At 37.5% G+C, this 25,261-nt stretch overlaps 4 protein-coding genes across 4 annotated transcripts in view; 1 reads left to right on the top strand and 3 right to left on the bottom strand.

Moving 5' to 3' along the window:
- The window catches only part of LOC133837573 (uncharacterized), a 155,287-nt gene that overhangs the window by 34,053 nt on the left and 95,973 nt on the right, over positions 1–25,261 (top strand). The window lies entirely within an intron of this gene.
- LOC133850568 (uncharacterized) lies at positions 2,358–3,100 on the bottom strand. The gene has a single exon (XM_062286691.1). It carries the CDS (start codon positions 2,907–2,909, stop codon positions 2,400–2,402), a length of 510 nt encoding a protein of 169 aa, XP_062142675.1. The 5' UTR covers positions 2,910–3,100; the 3' UTR covers positions 2,358–2,399.
- On the bottom strand, positions 13,708–14,201 carry LOC133850699 (uncharacterized). Its single transcript, XM_062286859.1, has 2 exons — positions 14,045–14,201; positions 13,708–13,990 (listed from the first exon to the last, which is right to left on the bottom strand). Exon 2 carries the CDS (start codon positions 13,983–13,985, stop codon positions 13,845–13,847), a length of 141 nt encoding a protein of 46 aa, XP_062142843.1. The 5' UTR covers positions 13,986–13,990; positions 14,045–14,201; the 3' UTR covers positions 13,708–13,844.
- On the bottom strand, positions 21,763–24,263 carry LOC133847065 (uncharacterized). The gene is made up of 3 exons (XM_062281830.1): positions 23,074–24,263; positions 22,227–22,388; positions 21,763–22,169 (listed from the first exon to the last, which is right to left on the bottom strand). Exons 1-3 carry the CDS (start codon positions 24,043–24,045, stop codon positions 22,056–22,058), a joined length of 1,248 nt encoding a protein of 415 aa, XP_062137814.1. The 5' UTR covers positions 24,046–24,263; the 3' UTR covers positions 21,763–22,055.

Raw genomic sequence — 25,261 nt, forward strand, 5'->3', positions numbered from 1 at the left:
TTTTAGTGTTTATTGCCGTAGATTAGTTTGTTTATTGTAATCCTCGTTATAAATTAAGCGAAAACTTGCGCCAAACCAAACCATCGAAGACAAAGGGTTGCCAACTCGCTGTTAGAGTTGCCACCCTCCCTCTCCCTCTCGCTCTCTCTCCTCTCTGTCAACCACCTGCTATAAAGTTGTATTAATTCGCCGCATATTTCCCCAAAGGCATCGAATGAACTTAGCCAGATAATTGCTGCAAATAGTTTACGACCGCACTCGATAATGCGATAGTCCACAGGAATATTATTACAAAAGACAATAAAAGAAAAAGCTTGCTATGAAAAGGCATTTCCTTCTTTACGAACTATATTAAAGCAGGGTGCAAATATTAATTTCATATATTCGTAATGATTTTTTATTTACATTGAATTAAATAAACTTAAAATTATAAAATAAATATATAAATTACAAATATTTTAAATATTTATTTACTAGTACTTTTCTTATTTTATAAGTTTAATTTCTTTATTTATTGATTAGATTAAATTCAATATATGAAACATAAATTTACAGTGCATTTGAATAAATTAAAAAGATTTGATTAATCAAGTAATATTTTCTAAATAAATTTCCATCCAGTCATTCCTTGTATTTATTTAATAAACTTGCAATTCCATATCCACATATTGCCAGTATTAAAATGAAGTCCACTCTGCGCATATTGCATTTTATACAATGTTCGTATTTTCCATATGTGAATCAAAAGTTTTATGCAAATTTATTTAGCGGAAAGTTTTCATTATGCGAGCAACGTTGCCTCGCTTGTTGCATAAGTGGAAGTCACTAAATAAGAAGATGCCCCAAAATATGTTATGAGTATCTGTTTTGTAATATCAAAATATGACAGCAGCTGTTTCCACTACTCGATTTTCCGATTCGCAACGCCTCAAGCTTGAGCGAGAAAATTCATATTGCAAAGCGCCAGATTTTCAATAAATGCGCAAGGCAAAAAAAAGGAAAGCTAATAAGCCAGGTGAGTAAGGAAGAAATAAGAAAGGGGAGAGAGAAGAGAGAAAAAGAGAGCATGAAATAAAATGATAGCATAACCAATTCCGTTGATGTTTGCATAGCATTTTGGGCACGACACTGAAATGACAAAACCCCATTAAGAATTACAGTTGTCTGTCCGTGTAACGACTCTAGTCTCTTCCCTTTTTTTATGTAATGCCAAAGCTTTTTAATACCCTGTAATGGAGTGGAGTGTGGGGTAGATTATAGTTAGTTTTGGAGAGTGTGGAATAGAGTTGATGATTTGCATGAAATGAAAAAGATTTAAGTAAATACGATCTTAAAATGGAAAGTGTTTAAAAAGAATAAGAATAATGTTAAATTACGTATAATACGATTAGATTTAATATTATTATTATCATATGATTTGATTGAATTTTTACTTTATTTGTTTTACAATACTACTTAAATATAATGTATACATATAAAATAAAGTAAATCAAATACAAATGACAAAATAAAGAAACTTTTGTACTTTGTACATTTGATCAGTCTCTTGACATTCACTTTTTAACTTCAAAATATATTTAACTGTTTTTACAGGGTATTATTCAGCCTAAGACTAAGCTCTCCTGCCGTCTGCTTTAGTTGTGTTGCTACTGCTTTTGTTGAGCTTCATAGAGTTGCGCGTCTAATTGCATTTTAAAATTGCGACACCATAAAATGTGCTTACGGTATAAATAATTATAACGGCATTTGTCGCAACAAACAGCAGAGTCGAACTCGAACTCGAACTCCCCAGAGCTGGGCTGTAGCTGTAGCCGGAGTCGGAGTCGGAGTCAGAGCGGTGCCCGTAACATTAGCCGTAGTCGTTGTCGTAGCGAGTGTCGCAATGATTTTCGAGTGTCACCCAAAGGGAAGCAGGGGGAATGAGGGGTAGCGACTGCGACAGCGTGAATAGAGAATGCAGAGAGTTGTGGAGAGAGAAGGGAAGAGTGCAACGGCAGTCAGTTGGCTTTCAGTTTGTTGTCGCATCTCCTGGATATTGCATGAGCTTTGTTACCCGACAACAAACATTTCTTCTCACCTCTTCTCTCTTCTCGAAACCGAATCCGATTCGCGAGGCAGCCACATTTTGCCATGCGATTAACGTGCGCTGCATATTTCCAGCTAATTTTCTAATTAAAATGCTATTTATGCATTTTTCAGTTCAGGCCGAATTAAACATTCAGCGCTGAGAAAGAGAACGACAACAAATAGAAGGCGAAGGACATCTCGTTACCTATCAAAAGTGATTTCATATTCAGCACACAAACTGCACTCGTTAAGTGCAAAGTTAAGATGACGATCACTGCGTATACTTAATAAACGTTAAAATGTATATTGCAGACTATATTTATTTATTATATTTAATTATAGTTTGTTGGAATTTCTGGGAATTTTTGTTTCTCTGTTGTTGGCTGCTTTATTGCATTCAATTTTAATGAAACTTGTTCAAAGAGTTCTTTGAGTTTCTTCGAGCTATTCGTCTTGAAAGATACTAATAAAAAAATGCTTCCACTCAGAAATGTGAGCAAAACAGCCAGATATATGCGTACTGCAGACTCACTTTTGCACACGCTCTTCAGCAGATCTTCTGTGAATAGTTCCACATTTCCCCAAAGCAACACCATTCCAACTTCGGTCAGCAGCACAATCAGACAGAACTCGATGAGCAGCTTGAGGAATCCTGGCATATGACTCCAGTGAGGCGGTATCAATTGAATGTCGTAGAAAATACTCATCAGCGAGAGGTAAACCAAGAGACTGGCCAGCAAAGGTGCTTCTGTGCAGATCTCGCCCATCTGATGCACAAATATCGAAGTGCCTCCGAGCAAATGCAATACAATAGTCAGCAGAATGCTTAAAGCGCTTGCCATTGTCAGCTATTGAAATTTGAAATTGTTAAATGCACTTTTGCGGAGTATTAAATGCACTTAGTTAGAGGTAAAACATTAGTTGACAATTTGGAAAATATTGTGTAAATAGAGATAAATACTTATATGTATAAATATTGTGTTAAAAATACTACGTGAGATTGGAAAGTATTAAATAAAAGTAAGCTGATGTTAGATGAAAAGCTGTATTGATTGAAATATTTCTGGGAATAATAAATTAATATAGTATTACATGATTATATAGAGAATTGAATTAAAATCTTTTCTTCATCCTCCTTGATATTTAAAATTGTTAAGATAATTTTTATATTATACTTAGAACTCGAATTGGCATACGTTTTTTATTTTCTCTATACTTATAACTTATAACTTCATTTAGATATCCTTAAAATTTCGAAGTAATTTGTATATAGGTATATCTTAGTATAATATATTACTTTATTATATTATTAAATATAAAGAATTTCAATCTGAATATGTTTTTCATTCTTTCTAAACTTAAACCACAAGATATCCTTAAAATTTCAGTGTAAAACCAACTAAGGAAGCTCGGTTAGAAAAAGAAAAGCAACACTTATTTGTCTTGTTTATATGACACTTTTCATTCTTTTCAGCTTCGTATTTATGAGCCATCATTTCAGTTAGAGCAACTTGGTTACGCCCCCTTGAGGCTGTCGCTGTGTTTAGTTATAGTTTGTGTGCTTCTTTCCTTCTTCTATTTTTGCGCTGTCAGTTGACAAGGATAACGTATAGAGCAGAGGACAAGCGGCGTTAAACGCACGGCAGCAATCCACTTCCACTTGATGTCGCATAAATTTGTGGCATGCAACAGCAGTAGCAGCAGCAGCAGCTAGAGCGTAATGCAGACTGAAGCAATGGCTTATGTCCTGTCTCGGCATCCTTTGCCTTGACTTCGCCTGTCCAAGTGCAACGTCCACGTCCAAGTCTGGCGCACGCTCCGAAATTTATTTACATTCTTATTTATTTTGCCACTTTGCAATGATTTGAAGTTTTTACAGTCGCCAGTCATCGGCTGCTGCGCTCTCTCTTGGGGATTTTGAGTTGCTTCTGGACAGCAACTGGATATGACAATTGCAATTGCAATACCAATGGAAGCTCCAGCTGCCAGACTGCGATTGGTTTGCTCGACGACTTGGGGCGGCTTTGAAAGGGATAGCATACTGCAAAAGAGATGCTGAGTTAGTAATGTTTTTGATAGCATAATAAGTGAGTTGATTTGGAAGTGTTTTTATATTCCAATGCATTATGCATAATTCTATATTGAAGTGAATGTATAACTAATATATTTTGAATGTAATAATATATCGATATACCAAATATAGGCTTTGATATTTTTTATATTTAGCTCAAAATATACCTGATTTTCAATCATGATAAAGTGTCACTAAAAAATAAATAATATTAGCTTAATCTATTTAAGCAATTGAAATAATCAGAGAAGCTCCCATGATTGTTGCCTTGCTAAATGAAGAACATATGTTTTAAAATCGTACATTTTTCTTTAGCTAACATATTATATACACTTTTTTAATTGCATTTCCCCACATTAACAGCCAAGTGTGTAAAATTTTATTTAACAAAAAAGCTGTCACAAATTGAATGTTGCACATTTGAGCAAGTTGTTGCCAAATAAATTGTGTTGCTCTCCAAGAGGCAATACTGTGTGTCATATTCAATAAACTAGCAGAGCACGATCCTTTGGCAATTGCACACATGTTTATGGAATCACTTCCAGTTAGCATTCCCCCTCTCCATCCTCATCCCCATTCCCACTCTCATTCCTTTGGCTGTTGCTGCAGCTTCATTTAATGGCAGATTCTCATGCGAGTGAAACTCGTATTTTAACGACTTTTGGTGCCAGCGACGTGTGTCCTGTTTGGCGGCGACAGATTTTTCTAATGTCTCCATTCGAATCCTTTGGCCAGGCAATTAAATGTGTGCTCCTTTCCTCCCCCCACCCCCTTTCGGCATAACGACGCTGGGATAATTGTTTTTTGCGTGCGTAAATGGAAATGCGAATGAAACGAGAAGGAAGCGATATAAATTTAGCGGCAAACACGATCTGAAATGAATTATGCCTTATGATTATTAGACAAAAGCACAATAGATAGAGAGACGGGGGAGGGGGGAGGTTACACATCAAGGATGCTTCGACGCAATTATTAACATTTGTGTCTGTCTGGCCAACAATTAAAACCAAAGACGTTGCCGCACTCGCATCACTCGGAGGTCGAACTTGGCCGACCTGACACACATAACACACCTTGAGTGGGTGCACAGCGGCGAGGGGGGGAGTGAGAAAGGGGCAAGGGTGAGGGCAGTGTGAAGAACACATGTGCAATTGCCGCTTGCCTTAATGGGCCATAAATAACCAGGACAACAATGAGGCGGCTGCAGCGCGTCCTCCGCAGCGTCTTTCTCTCATTCGTTTGCCCTTTTTATTTCTTTCCTTTTTTTTGTGTGTGTCCACAGGACACATGAAATTATTGCACGTCGACGTGCAGCCAATCGCTGTGCGTGTGAGTGTTGCATGTGTATGCGAGTCTGTGTGTGTGTGTATGTGACTGCATGTCCTTCGTCATTCATCAACGCGACATGCGCTGTGGCTTAAGGGTGGCAGCGTCCTTGCACGCCATGCAACAAAAGCAACAACAACTGAAACCTCACCACAATAGTTTGGCCAGACATGAAAATTGTGAAAATTTGTGAAAATGTTGAAATGCTGAAATGCCGGCCGCCTTTTTGATTTATTAGCAAAATTGAAAATCACATAAAATGCTGCCAATATAATGCGCTCGACGCTCGACGCGCGTTTCGTTTGTTTTTAATTGAAAATAAATCTTGTCAATTTGCAACACAAACCAGACACATCCCGAATCCGTTTCCAATCCCTGATCCCTTTCAGTTTATTTGCTTTTCCCTCTGGTTTTTCCTTTTTTTTCGTTATTATGTATTTTTGGTCAAATTGTAAATTACTTCCGCGACCTTTTGTCGAGTATCCTTTTTTTTCTAGTAAAAGGTGTTGCGTTCTCTTTGCTTCTGTTTTGTTGTTGCACTTTTCAGCATTATGTGGATTCCACTCGTGCTTTTTTATGACAGGAGACGTTGCAAAAAAAGAAAAAAACGAATTTGGAGTTACTTTTGGCCATGGTCAAACGGCGACGAACATCCGCTGAGTGCGAGTCCTTTTTTGCCATTTGGCCTTTTACAATAACCAAACAAAATCTACATATAAATAAACATTAAAATATTTCTGCGAACAAAACATGAAAACACGACGCGACGACGGACGGAATGAGAGAAAATGTGCACAATAAAATATGATGTCGACTCGACTAAAAAGGTGCTCGAAAATCGTCGAAAAGTTGTATCCTTAATATCAAATTGCAATACCCAGACAAATAAAGTAAATGACGAAACTTTTTAGCGAATATAAAAGTAAGCAATCTAATGTTTTTACACTTTTTTACTGCTCGATAAGTGTATAAGAAATTCGTTGTGGCACTGCAAATTCAGTGTGTTCATAGTTTATTATTATGCTGTTCGCTTTTAGCATTTTTACATTCAATAAAAATGCGGAAACTCGAGAACAAAAATTATGTGTATTTCTTTCCGTGCGTCTTCACACAGTCTTTGTGAAAGAAGTTTGCTTCACTAGATACTATAAAGCCCATTGTAGTGCTTTGTGTATCTATTAGAATGCATGATAAATAGGTGTTGTCGAGGAAGATATACATAGATATAAATTTAAATTTGTACACAAAGTACACAATTATTCCAAAGAAAGAAATGTCTTTGCTATAGATTAATTTAACTTGTATTAAAATATATATCTTCCAAATTAATAAGAGAAACACAAATATTTATGAAAATTTAATAATAAATGTTTATATGAGAAAAATAAAAGTAATTATAGAAACGAATTTTAAAAAGTTGTAAAATTAAATAGTAAGTACATTTTATTTTGAATATAGATACCATACTATGTATGTATATTGGTTAGAATATATATCTGAGAATTTTTTATAGTATGTACTGAGCACTGAATATACTGAGTACTAAATACACTAAATGCTAAATGGGAATACTAAATAATATCTGAATATACTTAATACTCAGTATATTGGATACTAAATATACTGCATACTGAATGAAAATAGTAAATATACTGACCATACTAAATAATAAATATACTGAATACTAAATACCAATTGAGAATACTATTTTCTTTTCTAATTTTCTTCTTATCACATTTATTTATTCACATTTATCAATGAATATACTTAATACTGAATATATTGAATACTAAACATACTGAATGCTGAATGAGAATAGTAAAAATACTGAATATACTAAATAATGAATACTAAATGAGAATACTATTTTTCTTTCTAATTTTCTTATTATCAATCTGTTCACATTTATTTTATTTATTCACATTTATCTGATTAAAATGTCGATTTTCTGACTAACTCTTCTTTGCCTCTCTCCCTTTCTTTCTACCTCTTTCTCTTTTAGTCTATCGCTATCTCTGCCTTTCCATGTCTATGTATGCGCAACAAATCAAAGTTAAAAATCATTTAAACGATTTCCAAAATTGTCACATTTGATTTGTTTGTCCTTGATAGGGGGAAGAAACTTTGAATTTATACTCGCATCGACTGCAGACGAGAGTGAAGGGGAATGAAGTGAAGTGGAGTGGGGAGCAAAGAGCAAGAAGTTGTGCTGTCTTTGCCGGTCTGGCGGACGCGAGATCCTTGCGTATCCTTTTTCGGTTTTGCCGTTTTTGGCGTCGCTTGCATTTCCAGTTGGCATTTTGTGGCGCAAAATGATTTCATGTGAAGCGGTGATTATTTTCACCTAAATGCCTGCCCACCCCCTGCTTTCCCCCCCCTCTTTCTCTCTCTCTGCTTCTGTAAGTTGCATTGGCATGGCCGGAACAGTTGCAACTACAAGCAGAAGGATATTTATGGGCATTGAGCGTGTTCCGCCTCCTTGCTTGGGCTCTGCTCGCACTTTTCACTGTTTTTGCTGCCGTTGTTGCTGCTGCTTCTTTGGTGTCTTTGGCCGTTTTTCGGTCGTTTCTTCGACTTCGATGGCTTCGTTTGTATTTATGTCTTCGTCTATAAATCCATGTCTTCACAGGCACACACAACCCCCCTCCCCTCCTCCTCCTCCTCAGCCAGCACTCTCGCATCTGCCATGTCAAAGCGTAGATTTATAATTTTCGAACAGCGTCGCCCAATGCAACTCAGGGCCAACACAAAAAAAAAAGAAATAAAGAAAGCACACACACAGAGAATGAGTGAAAGAGAGAGAACGATGGAAAGAGAGAGAGGGTTACATGGAGGCCTCCGCCTGCAGTTTGAGCCTGGCCAAAAACGGGGTTCGGCGGTTCTGCCTGTCGAATTGCATGAATTATGATTTTTGATTGAAGTTGAGTTATTGCAATTCAATTTATTATAAATGCGGTTGCTGCTACGAACCTTGCCACTCCCTTCCTACCCTTTTTGACTCTTTCCCTCTCCCTCTTCCTCTCTCTGTCTCCTTCTCTCTGCCTGTTAAGGACATTGAACTATGAGTTCCTGGCGTGGCCAAATTTCCGTGTATATCTCGCTCTCTCACTCCTTCGGTGTGTTTGAACCGTTTTCGACACTTTTGCTAAATTTATTGCCGATTATTTTTACATTTCTTTTTCAATTTGTGTGCCCGCATTCTCTGCTCCCCCCTCTTCTCTTGCCAGCAAAGTTTTTGGGTGCCGCCGCAATTATTTTTTAACATTTTTGTTGATTTTCCATTGATTATTTTGTGTTTCGCTTGCCAGCCAGCGAATGTTTTAACGTTATGCTCATAACTACTTGTGTCTCACTTGTCATCCTCGGATGGCATATTTATGGATCTCACAGGACGACAGATGTGCTTAAGAGCAACATAAATCTTGTCAAACGTTTGAAGAATGCAATTCAACTATTGAGTCATTGGCTAGAAAATAAGAGAAGTTTTTATTTTAGTTTATTTAATTGTGAAAGTAGCCTGAAGTTGCTCTGACTCATCTCACTGCAATAAGGAATTGTATTCGAAATAATAATAAAATAATAATAATAATAATGTGTCTCAGACTTTCATTTTTTTAAAACATATTAATTTAACAAAATGTTGAATTCGATCACTTTTTCAAATTAATAAATTATCACTTAATGTTGTTCTATTCAATATTACAGGTTATTTCTTATTTAATTGTATTCAAGTGTCTAACAAATTAGAAAGATCTTTTTAATATGTTGATATATATATTTAGAGAAATGTATTATTTGAATATGCTTCACTTGATTTGTTTCCCAAAAAAGTTTCATTTCGTTTAGAAAATACTTTTTTTGCTAATTAAAAAAAGCTCTTCAAAAGAATTTCCAATTTCCAAATTTTATTCATTCCCATAGCTTATATTGTAATTAAGTATTCATACTAAAGATTCCTTTAATCTGTAATCAAATCTCGAGCACAAACAGTTGCAAGTCATAATTCGAGGGGCATTTATAATGGCGATATCTGCAGCTGGGTCTGGAAACTGAAACAGAAACTGAAACCGAAACAGAAATAGCAGCAGAATCTCGAACAGAGTCCTGCATATGGATGCCGTCAGCTATTGTCGGCTATTGGTGGCACATAAATCAGAAATGGTTCATGGAAATATGGCCAAAAAGGATATTTTTCATGCAGCGCAAAAGTCGAGCGGGGGGCGGTGGGGTGTCAGAGGGGACTTTGCTTGCAATTAAGAGAAATATATTAGTCTCGCAGCTGATTTAATTATTTAACAATGAAGTCCAAGAGCAAATGTTTTAAGCGGCCACCAAAATGCCATTTGCCAGGGACAACGACCAGCGAAGAGAAGCTGAAGTGGAGCTGCCGCGAGGAGGCAGCTGGAGGAGGTGGAAGGAGGGGCTAGAGGGCGTGGCGGTAAACAAACCCGTTGCCCGTTAACCCCGGTCGGTGGCGTCTAAGCGCTTCAGACAACCGCATCACAGTCAGACAAAGGCATCAACCGAATGGCAATTGGCAAACCACGATGGAGTGAGAGGGAGAGAGATAAAGAGAGAGAGAGAGAGAGACGGAGATAGAGCAGTAGCTGTGGTGTGGGATCTGTAATTGCAGCAGCGCGCATAATTCATATCAAATGACCATTTTAAAATCCTTTTATTTCTGTTGCGTCGTCCTCCAGCGGGGATTCACTTCAGCCCCCTCCTCTTACCTCTCCCCAAAAATATTTGAAATAATAATTCTTCGAGATAAATTACCCAAAAAACAGGTGTGTGTGCGCTGCTCTAAATTGCCCTGGTCCATGTCCTTTCTCCCTACTCTCAGCTTCTAGCGCGAGACAATGACACAGAGCCGCAACTACAACAACAGAGCACTCTCTCTCTCTCTCTCTGTCTCTTTCTCTTCATCTCTCAGTCGGTCTCTTTCCTGGCAGTCGGTCAGCGTACGGCGGATGGGCTTAAGTGCTCGGCTCGTCTCCGTTTCTCATCCCCCCAACAACAACAACTCGTTCTCGTTCTCTGCGTTTGGCATTTAGCATCAGGAAATTATGCTGACGCTGCCAACTGGCCGAATGCTGGCCTGTTCCCATTGCCCAATGCCCATTGCCGGGGCAATCAGCGGCGTCTGCAGATGTGCATGCATGTCCATGTTCTCATCCTCATCCTCATCGTCATCCTCATCCACATTCACGCTCATGTCCATGTCCATGTCCTTCGTATCTGTCTCGCATCTGCGCTGCAGCGCCTGCGCCAGCGTCAGCTCCCTGTCTTGGTGTTGTCCTCATTAAACACACACATACGTACTATCACACACACACACACACATGCAACACACATACCATCACACACACTCACACACAGTAACACAGAGAGATAGCGACTGCGACGCCCGCTCTAATGAGTTCGCAAGGACCCCACGAGGGCATATGTTTGTTGGCCATGGATCCTTCTGCTCTCAGCATGTGTGTGTGACTCTATGTGTGGCTGCCACGATGCATCCTCGCTTGATTGCCAGCCCGCTGCTGGCCCGTCTGCTGTGTCACACATCTGGGTGCAAATTATGGCACATTTCAAATACATAGCACCAAAATGCACTTCGAGAAATGCGGCAGCAAGTTAACTTTATGAGAATCGAGTAGAGAGGTAAATAAATGTGCAGGTGAATGAGAAGAACTGCTTGGCTATTGACTACAGTAAAAGCAGACTGCGCAAAATGCAGAAGCAAGTAGAAAGGTGCAAAACTGGGCAACTGAATAAAAATATTAATTGGTTGACTATTTTCAGAAATAAGACTAGAGAGTGAAAACAGCTGAAACAAATTAACTATATAAGTAGAGTAACGTAACATTGTCATGGCATCGCATAACAAATGCAAAGTAGTCATTCTGCAAAACTTTCAAAGCATATGTCACAGGAAGTTAACTTTTTGAGAATCGAGTAGAGAGGTTCAATCTTATGCAGCCGAATAACTGCTTGACTGCAAACTTCTAATGCAGGAAGAGAACACTGCTTGAATTGAACTGCTTGACTGCACTAACAGCAGGCGGAACAGAATATGCTTCACGAAGTCAACCATCGAGACCAGAATCGAGTAGAGCGGCGCAAATTACTATGATGAACTGCATTGCTAGCAAATGTGAGAGCAGGCTAGAAAAAAGCGAAGGAAAGGCTAACTATGTTACCTATGATAACTTTTTGAGAATCGAGTAAAACAGTGTAAAATTGTGAGAATGTATATAACATATACTGCAGCAAGCTAAGTACACAGGAACGAAATAAAGTTTCACTATTGTGTGAGCATGCCAAGAAATCAAGCAGAGAGTGAACACACGAAGTTAACTACTTGAGAATCGATTAGAGAGGTGCAAATTTACAACAACGATCAATATATGTAAACAGTTGTAAGAGCAGGCCAAAGACTACAGCAGAAGAGTATAAGAATATTCACAATAACATACACATGCACTGCAATTCTCTTTCACCTTTTAATTAATGTATATGTATGTAGATTATATTTATATATATAAATTTCTTCTCACTATACACTTTCTTAATTAATTTCAGTGTATGGCTGCATTGCAAAATGTGCGGCGCTTGTTGGCGAGAAAGAGAACGCGATAATCGCATAAAAGTTTACATTTATGATGCTCCCGCTAGGTTCGGATAGGTGCAGAGCTCTATGCTCCACACACGCACACACACACACACACACACAATCATTTGCCCCATGTGTGTGTGTGGCAGTCACAAACACCTCGGCCGTAAAACATTCGGCTGACGGCAGCACACAAAGTCTGACGGACAGACGGACGGACGGACAGCTGTTTGCGGATAGCGGAATGAAGAGAATGGAGAGCGGAGATCGTAAACGCGTCGCTGGGACTAGGCTCAAATGCAATGTGCAGCAGCAGCAGCAGCAGCGAGAGGAGCAAGGGGGAGGAATGAGAGGGTTGCCTGCTGCTTGGAATGAAAACAAAAAGGCGCGAAAATCCATTCGCTCATAAAATGCGCCACAGTGTGCATTATTTTAATGTCACTGATAAATCATTTTTATGTCGGTGCTAAATCAAAAGATGGACGAGCAAATGCCGTATTTCAAGCGTGGCAAACCGGGCAGCCAAAGACAGAGAGAGAGTGAGAGAGAGAGAGAGAAAGGTGAAGTGGAGCAAGAGCACTTGGTGTCACACATGCAGCTGGCTGCTGCAGCTGGAATTGTGGCTGCTGTTTTGCTGCTGCTGGAGCGGCACAAGGTGTGTCCCAGGTAGCGTTGCATTCGTCCATTAAAATGCGCTCCGGTGTCCAAAACACAAGCACAAGCACTTCTCTGCTGCCCTCCCATCCCTCCCTCTCTCTTCATGCTTTGCTCCCCTAGGCATCCTTCGAGTCGAGCCACGTTTATTTATTATTAACACAAAAAAGACCCTGAGGACGAATTGCAGTCGTGTTGCGAACCAAGCTCACACAGCCTCCTGGCCTAGGACCCCATTTCCCTCCCTTTCCACCTCCCCCTACTTGCATGGGAACGCGACGCAAGTGCGCTGAGTGGCTCATAATTCGTCGTCTCCAGCATCGTCGTCGTCGTCGTCGCTTCTCCACTGCAGAAATTCATCTGTTTGTGGTTCAAACACGTGCCGTGCCAGAAATAATGTGCGCCAGAATCAGCAACGACTAATGGGGCTATAGGGCCACTCAAAACGGGGCTAGAGCACTAGAGATTAGGGCCAGGCGCCAACTGCGCCAAAAAAACTGTGCTACAGCATTGCACATTGCGTATACGTAATGTGACTACATGAGCGCTGCTCCATGCTTTATCTAACTGGCTCTAGAAAATGCTCATATGCAAGATGATAGTTGCATAAATATTACTACTAACTATGCTACAAGAAACTATAAATTCTTAGAAATTATTTAGAATACGTAAATTAATTCAAGTTAGAAATGTCAGGAATGTATGAATGATTGGAAATGATTTTATAAGTTTAAGAAAATAATATTTAAATTGATAAATGCCAATTGGAATATAATATTCAATTTTTCAAGCTAAATGCAGAACATTAATATAAAAAAATTCTACCTTTATAACTTTATGGAAATATAAAAAAAGTGTTACTATTTTACTTCCAATATTTACTCACTATTTAATGTGATATATGCAAATAAAAATATTTCTCTTAATGCTACTATTTAATCATTTATTCAGTAATACATTCCACTCTTCAGATGTGTTTTATATGTTTAAATTACTTATATTTACGCACAGTTTAACTCTGAAAGGAACTAACATTGCCATTCCTAATTCACATATGTTTAATACGTAATTTGATTTAAATTGAAAAGCAAATTTGGTGACTTTCCCCCTCATCTAAGCCAAGAGCTTTCGTATCAAAATGGGAGCCAGTCGAATGGTGGCGCAGAGTGCAGTGAAGATGATCAAACTGGCGCGAACTTCGTCCTTGGCACGCTCCTCAATGTGATCCGGACCGATTTGCTTAAGTCTCATCATTTTGACTGCAAAGATAACTTCGATTAAAATGAAGAAGTGTTAAACAAGTAAATGCTTACCTATTCAATGAATGCGTTTTATATTAACTGTAAACAGCGAGAGAGAAATTTACTCGATTGTGCGACTTTTCGATTTGATTTCCAAATAAAATGAAAACGAATTTGTTTTATTTTCGATACAGAGAGATTTGACAGTGAAGTCAAGGAGTTGCCGCTTAAGCTGAAAAGCAAACGATTAACTCGCCAGTTGACTGTGATTTGACTAAGCCACAGCGACCAAAACGGCTGACAAGGGGAATATAAATCAAATAAACAAACCTCATTAACATATTATCATATTATCAGCATCAGAAATTCTGACACGACGCCGTCAGCTGAAGCAGCCAAGAGGCGAAATCTGTCACGAGGCATTAAAGGAACAAGAAGAGGAGCCCACAGCCACAGCTGACTCTCAAGTGATGCCACTTCTTATGACTGTTGTTGACTTGACGTTGCGGTGTCGCCACCTTGGGCTTCCTTCTTCCTGTAGGTGGAATTCCCGGAATCCCGGCACACATAATTATGCGTGTAAACAAGCGTGATGATAGTGCGCTGACGTGTGAGACTCGAAGCTAAATCTAAAGCAGGAAACTAAGACTGACATCCTCAAGGTGCGAAAGGGTTGCAAAGACAGTCAGCGCCTTGATGGAAACGTTCACGACGTCTAAACAAATTGCCGAAATTGCTCACGGCCCGAGCCCGAGAATCAAGTCTTATTCCTAGAGATGTTGACGCACCCTTTCTCAGAGGCAAGGCAATGTGTCAGCCTGTTTTCCGGCTGATTTATTCGTGTTGTGTTGGCAACAATTAGAAAAGTTACCGCAGGATATACACAACAACAACAATTCTCACTCTCTCTCGCTTTCTGTGCGCTTTAATTTGACGAAAGACTGATGACATCTCATTAATATTCATTGCCGCTGCAAGACGCTGGGATTTGCGGCCATATATCCTGTTTATGCCTGACTTTATTCATGGCGCCGCCAAATAGTTGTAGTTGATGTTGTTGCCGTTGTTGCTTGTGTGTCCTGGCTGCTCGATGTTTGTTGGCTGGCATGTAGATGAGCTGCGTCCTGCGTCTCGTCCTGCCTTCTGATTCTAATGAGGTGTTAAATGTTTTTGGCATGACAAGCTGAAGCATTTTGCTTCCTTCCCTCCCTTGGGTGACTTTCTACCCCTTTTGTCTGTAAGTAGATCATAAAGCAACTGCTTTAAGTGATTGAGTTGTTGACTGTGCTAATGAACTGTAAGTTTAGACAATTAGCTTTCGATGAACACGTAGAGAAGTGCGGTAAACAAAGTGGTTGTTATAAAGAAATGTAAATAAATGATTTATAATAAAAGTAAGTAAGTAGAAATATATATATAAGAAAATTCGATGTTTATTGAAATTAAATTTAAACTTAAATGTATTACAATACTTATTGGAAAGTGAAATTATAAAAGTAACTTTTAAAAGATAAGTTAACAAAAATAAATTGAAAATAAAGATTGAAAACATATTGTTGATAAATTATCTCTCATCTTCATCACAACAAAATTTGCCATTAACAATAGTTAGAAAATATAAAATATATTTTTGGATTAACATATATTGAATTAAGTTGGTCGTGATAATGAATGCATTTAGAAAATTTTATATATTTTATATAAAATTGAGAAAACAAAAATGTAAGCCAATGTTCTCAAGAGAGTTGAGCAAAAGAATGCCATAAAAATATAAATTGAAAAACCTAAAATTATACTAAATATATTTTAAAAGGAGATAAATAAATGATAGAAAATTCATTTGAAAAAATAAATATTAGAACACTGTAGTCAACAACTGGAAATACCTAAGATAGGCTTTTTAATCATATTTGGAACTAAATTAAATAAATAAATGTTTTCAAAATCCAAGTTTTAGAAAACAAAGAATGATGTCTACTAATGTTATCGAATAAAGATTATACCAAAAAGTGAATTCTCCTTAACACTTATTCCGAAGTAATTGTGTTTTTGGGTTTGGAGAGTCGCTTCTTAAATAACTAATATCAATGTTAGAACCTCGAATTACATTTTGGCCTCACTCTTAAGAACACTAATGTGGCAAGGCGTTGTCAAAGCTTGTAATGCGCCGTCATGCATGCAATTCGAGACAAGATGCGATGAGATGAGATGAGACGAGGCGCGACGATATATTTAGCATATTTAAAATGTAACCGTAATCCAGTTTTGTGCAGCAGTTTATGGTCCGGCCCATACTTGGCCCATAAGTATTTCAAATTAACGAGAACACTTCAAAATAATTATGAAGCACATGCCGCCGCTAAGAACAACAACAACAAGAAACCCTAAAGACAATGCGAAAAGATGCCCCTTTGTCGTGCTTAGGATGCTGGCATTTATCTCTGGGAACAAACGGTGTGTGTACTTACCGTTGGCACTTTTAAGATGCTGTCCTGACATATTTATGAAGTTCAATTATCATAAAATGCAAATGAAATCGTCATGCCCGAAAACGTCAACCTCAACTGCGGAAGGACTCAGCATCCTCTGCAAGCAGCAACCCCAAGGCCCAATAAAACAAAACAAGGGCCAAACAGAGAGAGTGGAGGAGGAGGAGAAGAATCCTGGGGCTGAGACATGGCCAAAATTAAGCAATTTACTTGCGATATCCGCCAGCGACACGCCCGCTCACTCCTTGACCTCGAGAACTGGGCGCGAGACATCTATGGCGAGATGCAGACATCAGTGTCAGAGACAGAGTTGGAGCTGTTTGTGTGTGTGTGGTGAATTTTATCTGTCGACTGGCGCTATTAAAAGAAATTACGCTCAAAACTAAATTGCGGGCCAGCTACAAAAGGTGAGTCGCAACAAGAGTGGGGGGGGAAGTATCTCCCCACCCAACCAACACCATTTGAAATGAGAAACGATTATGTTGGGCCCGAGCCAGGCGAAGCATAAAGAAACGCCGAAGAACAACAGCAATGGCAGCGGCAGCAAAGAACTTTTTAACTTGTTTGCGTGTTGCTATTTACAAGTCCTGTGGGACAAGTGTTCTCCTCCTCCCTTCCTTTCCTTCCTTCAGGACTCTGCCAGGTAACTTCAATGCCAATGCCGCATTGCTGATGTTTGCGTTTTTCGCGCCGTTTTTTTTTTTGTTTTTTTGGGGCATCTCCCAGTTTTTGCATTTCATTTGAGTTTGGCATTTGTCTCCTTGCTTTTGGTTTCTCAAGTTGGCGTAATATGTTTCCGTTTTCGTTAGTTTCCAGCGCCCCGTTATGGTAATTTAGTGGCGCAATTTTGTGTGGAAATTGATGCTCTTGAGAAGATCTAACTATGACCCCAAGTTTGCCTCTAGCTCTTAATATGCATTTAAATGTAGTGGCTGGCATATTGAGAAAACCCTTTATTACAGACGAACACTTCAGATTAGTGCACCTCTTAATTTCAATATATTAATAACAAATTTTCAAGTTACATAGTTACTTCCTTCTCTTCTTTAAATACACACATATTGACAAGGCAATGAGATGATAAAATAGTCCAAGAAGTAGACAAACAATTGAACGGCGCAGTTCCAATAATATTTCAATAGTTCAACTGCTTCTTCGAGTATTTGTTCCGTATCCGTGTGTAAAAAAATTAGCAAGTCGACTACTTTTTCCAATATCTTCAGCAATATTATGGTTGCAATCAGCACAAAAGTGTCTAAAGGTAGAAATAACAAGTCTTTTACATAAGAAAATATGCCAAAGAAGAAGCCTCCCAATGCTGATATAAACTGCAATTTAGACATTTGTATAATTTTGAATTGGATACAATACAACAATTTCTGTGGCTTACTAAGTTATCTTCAAAAACAAATATACAAATAGAATAATAATACGGTTTAAATGTAAAAATAAAACGAAATATTATATTATGATTTTAAAAAACTTTTGCTTATTCGAATCGAATAATAAACAAAAATGATTATGCAGTTAGCAATCTCTTTCCTATAAATAAAATTTAGTATTTAAACTAGATTTAATATAATAAATAAATAATCAAATATAAAAATGAATTGTAGCATTTACCTTGCGATTAATTAGGATTCTGTAAACTATCTGGCAACGCTGTCACATCAATAAATGCAACTCTGTGTTTCAGTATAATCGAAAATGCCAATCGAAGCTTTTGCTTATTGCGCAGTAATCAAAGAAAAGAGTATATAAAAAATATTTCAATTAGGAAATTTAACGATTAACAAAGTAAATATCAACAGAAATAATTAAAAAAGAAAGCTAGCAATGCCATCTATAAAAAAAGAGAAGAAAGTAAAAAAGGAGAAGGAAAAAGAGCCTCCAGTTTCATCTATAAAAAAAGAGACGCCTATGAAGAAAATAAAAGTGGAAAGGGGAAAAGAGCCTAAAGTGCAGCCAAAGGTGAAGAACGAAAAGGAGGATGGCGAGGTGTCGTCCAGTGATGATTCCAATGAAAATGCTCCACCACAGAGCAACATCAAGTTGGGCAACTACGATATGTTCGAGTCACAGCAGTTGCCACAGGTTGTGGCACATGCAACAGAACCAATTGAAGTTCCAACTTGGCCATCGAACTATATGAATAGAAATCATGTTAAGCCCCGCGATTCTTTTGATCGCAGCCTGCAAGAACTGAAGCGGGCCATGAAATCTGCGGGATATAAGTGCGGTCATCAGAGGAACATCAAGTTTGTAAAGTCGAAAACTTCGTTGGATTTCAATGATCTGGACACAGATCCTTACTACACGAATAAACCGACTTCGTCGGCTCCACTTGAGGAGACACCTGAAAAGCTTTGCATTCCTTTTATGGTGAATTCCAATCGCAAAGTCGAATTCAAATACATCTACCCGGAGAGTTCAAGCAGCAGTTCAGATGACTTTACATCCACCACGGACTCTTCAAGTTCATCATCTTCATCGCCACCAGCAAAACGTTGCACTTGCCAACGCTCAAAGTTTAAAATCTACAATCGACGTCGCCAGAGACATTTGCTCAGCAGCAGCAGCAGCTCCTTTGAGAGCGAGAGCAGCAGCTCAAGCACTCACTCCTCTGAGCTCAGTTCACTTTCATATAATGCAAGGCATGCTTTTAAAATAAAAAGGCTTAAATATCAGCAGCAAATTCTGCAGGATCGTTGGCACAAAAGCATCAAAAAAGAGCGCGACACGAATTGGCGCAAAAGCATCAAAAAAGAGCGCGACACGAAGAAGAAACGTATTGCAAAAAGCAAAAAAAGGCATTAAAAATATATAATATATCTAAAATTCTTTCTTGCATATGAAATGCACATCGATTATCGATTACTCACTTTTATTTTAAGATCTGAAATTGCTGAAGCGATAAATGTAACTTGATTTCCGATTTGAAAATATTGAAGACGGATTTTCTATTGTAATGGATAAATGAATTAAGATTTCACACACAATATTTTGTATTTTATATAAAATTTTATTTTCTATTACTCAAAATAATATATGTATGTAAAATGTAAAGGAATTAAGTTTTCGTACGTTTAATATTTTGTATTTTAAGCATAATTTGAAAATGTTGAAGATCGTTTTTAAAATGAATATATGTAATTGGTAAATTAATTTAGATAATACACACACAATATTAAGTATTTTGAATATAATTTAAAAATATGGAAGATCGATTTTGTATTACTCAATAAGTAAACGGATTTAAGTTTTCGTAGACTCAGTATATTGTATTTTAAATACGTTGAAAATGTTGCAGATTTATTATCTTCTTTGTATGTTTTATATATTTGTACTCACTGTATTAAATATTAATATGTGGATCACTTTTCGAGAGTGAATAAATATCTGATTTGCTGAAGCAATAAAGGAATTCAATATAATTTAAAAATAATATTTACAATAGTTTTAAAGCCAAGCAATGGACAACGAAAGTATTCTTCAAGAAATTGACTATTTTTAATTTAACTTTGTTCTATATTATTATTGTAATTTATTAAAACATATGACATCTTACTTTGGCCAAGTCTACACTATAAGTCATAAATATAAAAATTATGGAAAAATTCCTTTAGAAAATGGGACAAAAATAACAAGATTACTTTCAATGAAAGGTCTACTGAATAAATTCCTTTGAGTCTTCTTCTCCTGGTAAATAAATTAACTGAAATTATCAAAGAAACTATTTTCCAAATTGCTTTTAAATTGAAAGTGATTCTTAATACATATGTTATAAAGAATAATACAAATAAATAATTGAAGGGAGCAAACAAATATCGTTTTAATAATTGAAATTGAATCAAGTTGGGAAATTAAGTAACGCTTCAATAATAAATTTACCTTCACTCAAGCAAAATCTTGTACTTGGAAGCTGCCAAATCAAGGAGAGTTTTAGCCTGTTGATGGATACGCTTTAGGTTGGACAAATCCCGGCTCATGTAAGCAGACGTGTTAGCATCTAAGAGAGAGAGAGAGAGAGTTGCAACCATCGTAAAGCTAACGGCTTCTTGCCACAAAATGTTGCAGTCACACTGATTGCAATAAGTGTGCGCCCAAGCTCGAGCCGGAGTCTCATGCTCACCCACTCTCTCATTCCTTTGGTCTGGATGTGTGTATGTGTGTGTGTGGTTTCTGCTAATATCCTTGTTAATATTATTAAACATTATTTATGGATTTGTTTAATTTGTATTTAGTAACGCTTCCTTAGCTGGCTACGTGCCTTTCGAAGTGGCGCCGCAAACTTAAGATCTGCCTGCGGTCGACTGTCTGCTCTTGCCTCATGTTGCAATACCACCAACAACAGCTGCTGCTGCTGCTTCTGCTCTTGCCCGCATATCCTTGGCGTTGTTTGTTGTTACTTCAACGCCCTCGAGTTCCCCCCCAATGCTTGGCTTACTGTCGCGTCGCCCTGGTGGAACAATTACATGGTTTCGCCTAATGAATTTATCTGCTCATCAGCATCTCCACTCTCTGTTGTTGTTGTTGTGTGTTGCATGGGTCCGTGTGGCGCGTGTTGTTCATGTGTATCCTTTCGCTGGGAGCTATTGGATGCGGCACACTCAGGAGAGAGACGGAGGAAGATGCGCTGCAGAGTCCACAGTAAATTTTATGTAGATTTCCTAACACGAATTATGTTCATTTGCCGCCGTTGCATGTTGTTATCCTCATCCTCCTCTGCTCCTTCGGCTTCGCCTTGAGTGAGAACTTTATGAAAAACCCGTTGTAACATTGTATGCTGGCTGTTATGTGCTAGTAGGATAGTTCCCCCCAAGACTCCCTCTTTTTCCTCAATGAGGTTTCTTCCGGTGAGTCTGAGTAGCCATAACTTCTAGCGTATCCGCAACATTCTGGGGGCCAAGCGCATAAATAAGAGATGGCAAAACAGTTCAACCGAAATCCTTAAGATCTATTTATGTTTATCGCAAATTAATTTAGTGTTGTGAAACGTCTCATTAATGTTTGCATAGATTGTTATCGAATTGCAGCTTAAACGCTAGCTCAAAAATTAAATTGAAATGTTAAGAAATAAAATAAGGCTTATTTTAATTTATTGCGTTTGTCTTTACTTTATTAGAAGAACTCTTTTGTGGTGAAGAACTAACAATCGAATCTCGCTGTATCGATAGTATTTCTTTTTATATCGATAACGCAAGCTCGCTGTATCGATGATCTTATTTTCGATAAGCTTGTCTTTATATATCGAATAAGTATTTATTAAGTTCTTTACTATTTTAAATAATTTCGTATTGCATTTTTATGTGAATTATATTTAAAGAAATAATTTTAAATTGTTCTGTCATCTTCAGCACATTTTATCATTTCAATTTAAAGCTCTTCCTTTACTCGATAGTTTCATCTCTAAGAAGACAAACTGAAACTTTGATTTGGGAACAATTTTAGTAGCAATTTAATTGTGATTTGTGGTCCATTCTATTTGTAAGTGTTTTGCCTGGTCATCTCATAAATAAATTGATTAAGTTTGCAACTCCTCAAATTAACAATAATGGAAACTATGCATAACCGATGTAATAGTTACATCAATCTTAATCATCGTTGTCGCTGCTGCTGTCCAAGTTGTCGTTAATCAGTTGAATGGCATCGTTCAGATAATGATAAATCACAATCAAAGCGATGATCAGCAATTGCAAAACTTGGAACTGCATAAAAAAGGAAAAGTTAGTTAAAGAAAATTATAAATGTATAAAATATTTTACCAGTGAAAAGTTGGGCAGATCAAAGCGCCAGAGCGAGAGAAATTTGAAGTGAAAATTGTGCCACAAAGTGGAGCGCATGTCCTTGACAACGCTGCGTATGCGCTTTGTGAATAAGTTCCTTTGTTGCAGCACAATGTTGAGGGAGCTGAGAAAACGTTGGCGCTGAAGTAAAGGAAAAAAGAAAGTCAGAAAGGTTCACTCAAGTGTGCCCGACTGTGAGATACCCGCTACATATTTTCAATAAAAACAAAACAGTGCAGTGTTATTTCTAAAATCTACAAATATAATTAACCGCAAAACCACAAAAATACAAAAATATACTAAATTAATATATCACATGATTACTAAAATATAGCAAAGCAAATAGTGCGGTATTATTCCTAAAATATACCTAATAAGTATACTGGAAAATTACAAAAAATTAGTAATTAGTAAAACAAAAAGCTTTGTTTTGGTATATTAGAATATTACTACATTAAAATATACCATAGACTGAAAAATAGACCAGATTGTCAAAGTATACCGATTTTTTTATGCGTTTTTTTACCATACAAAAGAATTTATTATATAACTTCTACAATTTTTATCCTACAATTGAAAATAATTATATTCTTATCTGTAACTATGTAGATGTTCATACAGACGGACAGACAGAGATGTGCATCGTTATATCGTTGATGTGTTGACTCTAATCAAGAACATATTGACTTTATAGGTTCGAAGAGGGTGCTTTCAGCCTCTTAAACACATTTCACGGAGGCACAAAGTTATATTAGGGGGTATAATAATATACCATAATACCTTTCTATGAGTACAAAAATGTAAATAATTAGAATCTTAAACTCACCTGTTGCTCGAGGCAAGTTTGTGCGAAGAGCAGGCAAAAGTAATCACAAGCGATACACGCATAGATGCAAGCGTTGCCCGCATAGAAGATGCGCTGTTTGCGGGTGGCGAACAACACATGCCAGGTACTACTGTAGTAGGTGTATGAATAGATGCCAAAGAGCAGACAATTCGCATTGATGATGAACAACAGCAGCAACGAATGCTGCAGGCAGCTAAAGATGCGGCCAAATCGTGTTGCCAGCTGTTGCAGTTGCTGGCAGAGATTCATAAGGTTGTCCAGCATAAATGAAGACGCTGGAGGAGCAGAAGAAGGCGCTTCAATTGTGACACTCACACTTGTGATGGCCTCCAGTTCGGTGCGTTGCTTGAGCAGCTCTTGAACCTCCGAATCGATCTGTGCGAGGCGACTCCGCGTCAACCAAGCGAGTGTGCAGTAGAATCTCAAAGCGCCAGCTATAACGAGATGTGGCAGAAAGAGCGCGAATCCAATCATGGCATCTTGCAGTGGTGGCAACTTGAACTCCATCTCGTAGCCAATGTAGAGACCAAAGCAGAAGAGCACAAGGTGAGTTGAATACAGCAAAGCATGCGCAATCAGCTCCTCCAAAAAGCACTTTCTACTGCTGCTCGAGCTCGTCTTCATGGGCAGCGATTCGGTCAGCGCATTGGCCACGCCCACAGCACGCACAGAGGCGTAGATGGCATAGGCAAAGACCTTGACACTCAGCAGCAGCTGCAGACGAGTTAAGCGATGCAGAAAAGGCGACACATCCAGCAGCGTCTTCAGCATCGCCGATGGTTGAAAGTGCTGAGCAAAGCATCCGGCATAGAAGCATCCAAGGATGAACACATTGAGAGCTCCAGCCAGAGAGATCCGATAGTTTTGTGATCGAGCATCGAACCAGTGAAGTTGATAGCCACAGAGTAGCAGCAAAATATTCGAGCTGCGTAGCACTCGCAGCTTATTCATCTTTAAGCTCGCAACTCAAACTGATGTGATTTGATTTTTTTGGACTCCAGTTGAACCGATTTTGAGGATTTTATCTGCTCAGCGAATCGTGAAGTAAATAAAAAACATCAACTGAAGCGTGACAAAGTTCATCGTGACTTTGGATTTTGTTTTTAAAACTTAATTTTTACCAATTTCCATCTTTCTCTATCAACTGAAAACCTTTATACACTTTTTGATATTTTCGGTAACTGTAAAACTAATAATTCTGCTTAACTTTCGGTTGAATGCGGCATTAATTAGTTTGTAGACAGAGAGACTAATTGTAACAGACCTTTGAACAAACAAACGACAATTATTAACTATTTAAAATAAATGTTTTGTGACCCTGAAAAAGAGCATACATTGTAAATATTGATCACTGATGTCTGCACAAATGGTAGATCATTTTGTTTGAATACGATTTAAATAAAAACCCAAATATTTGCGATACTTAAAGCGTGATTTAAAAAAGCTAAAAATGCAAACAAAATTTAAAAAAATATTCTATACATTTGTGACCTTCATTTTGTTTGTGTTTTAATGTGACGAAAGTATTTTATATGGTTCTAATATTATCTTAAGCTTCATCAATTAATTAACAAGTTTTGACCTTGAAAAAAGTTCAAATATTATATATTGATCGCTGCTGAGCTGATTGGCTACGCTATTTAATTTTGTTTAAAAACAGTTTAATATAATAAATTGTAGAAAGATTCCAATATATGTTTTTATACGCATCTACAATAACTTTGTATGCATTACTTACTAGGGGTCTTATTTGCTGTGGCTGACAATCTGATATATTTTGCACTCTATGGTATGTTTTCAATGTAGTACTATATAAAAATAACAAGTAAAGACTTTTTTAGTAATTTGTGTTGTATTAATTTGGTAATCTGAATACTGATGGCATTAAATAAAATGAACCAACCATTTTGCAAAATTAAATATTAAAATATTTTCGATTTTTATTGCATTTTAATTATTTTTATTTAAAATTACCAAGTGCTTCAGTATAACTTAAGACTTTTGCATATTAACATAGTTATTGATAATAATAATGAAAATTTACTAACAATTTATCTAAAAATACACAAGAATAGTCTTATTGTGAGTACTCATCAATAACTTTGTTTAATTTTCTATAATAAATATGTTACGCTATGAATTATACGCTATATAAATAGTGTTTTAA

The sequence above is a fragment of the Drosophila sulfurigaster genome, chromosome 2L (assembly GCF_023558435.1).
Source record: "Drosophila sulfurigaster albostrigata strain 15112-1811.04 chromosome 2L, ASM2355843v2, whole genome shotgun sequence".
Lineage (NCBI taxonomy): Eukaryota > Metazoa > Arthropoda > Insecta > Diptera > Drosophilidae > Drosophila > Drosophila sulfurigaster.

Coding starts and splice junctions, on each gene's coding strand:
- LOC133850568 (XM_062286691.1), bottom strand. CDS start 2,909: ATGGCAAGCGCTTTAAGCATTCTGCTGACTATTGTATTGCATTTGCTC.
- LOC133850699 (XM_062286859.1), bottom strand. CDS start 13,985: ATGATGAGACTTAAGCAAATCGGTCCGGATCACATTGAGGAGCGTGCC.
- LOC133847065 (XM_062281830.1), bottom strand. CDS start 24,045: ATGAATAAGCTGCGAGTGCTACGCAGCTCGAATATTTTGCTGCTACTC. Junction 22,389..23,073: donor AAACTTGCCTCGAGCAACAG/GTGAGTTTAAGA, acceptor CCTTTACTTCAG/CGCCAACGTTTTCTCAGCTC. Junction 22,170..22,226: donor ATCTGCCCAACTTTTCACTG/GTAAAATATTTT, acceptor TTTTTTATGCAG/TTCCAAGTTTTGCAATTGCT.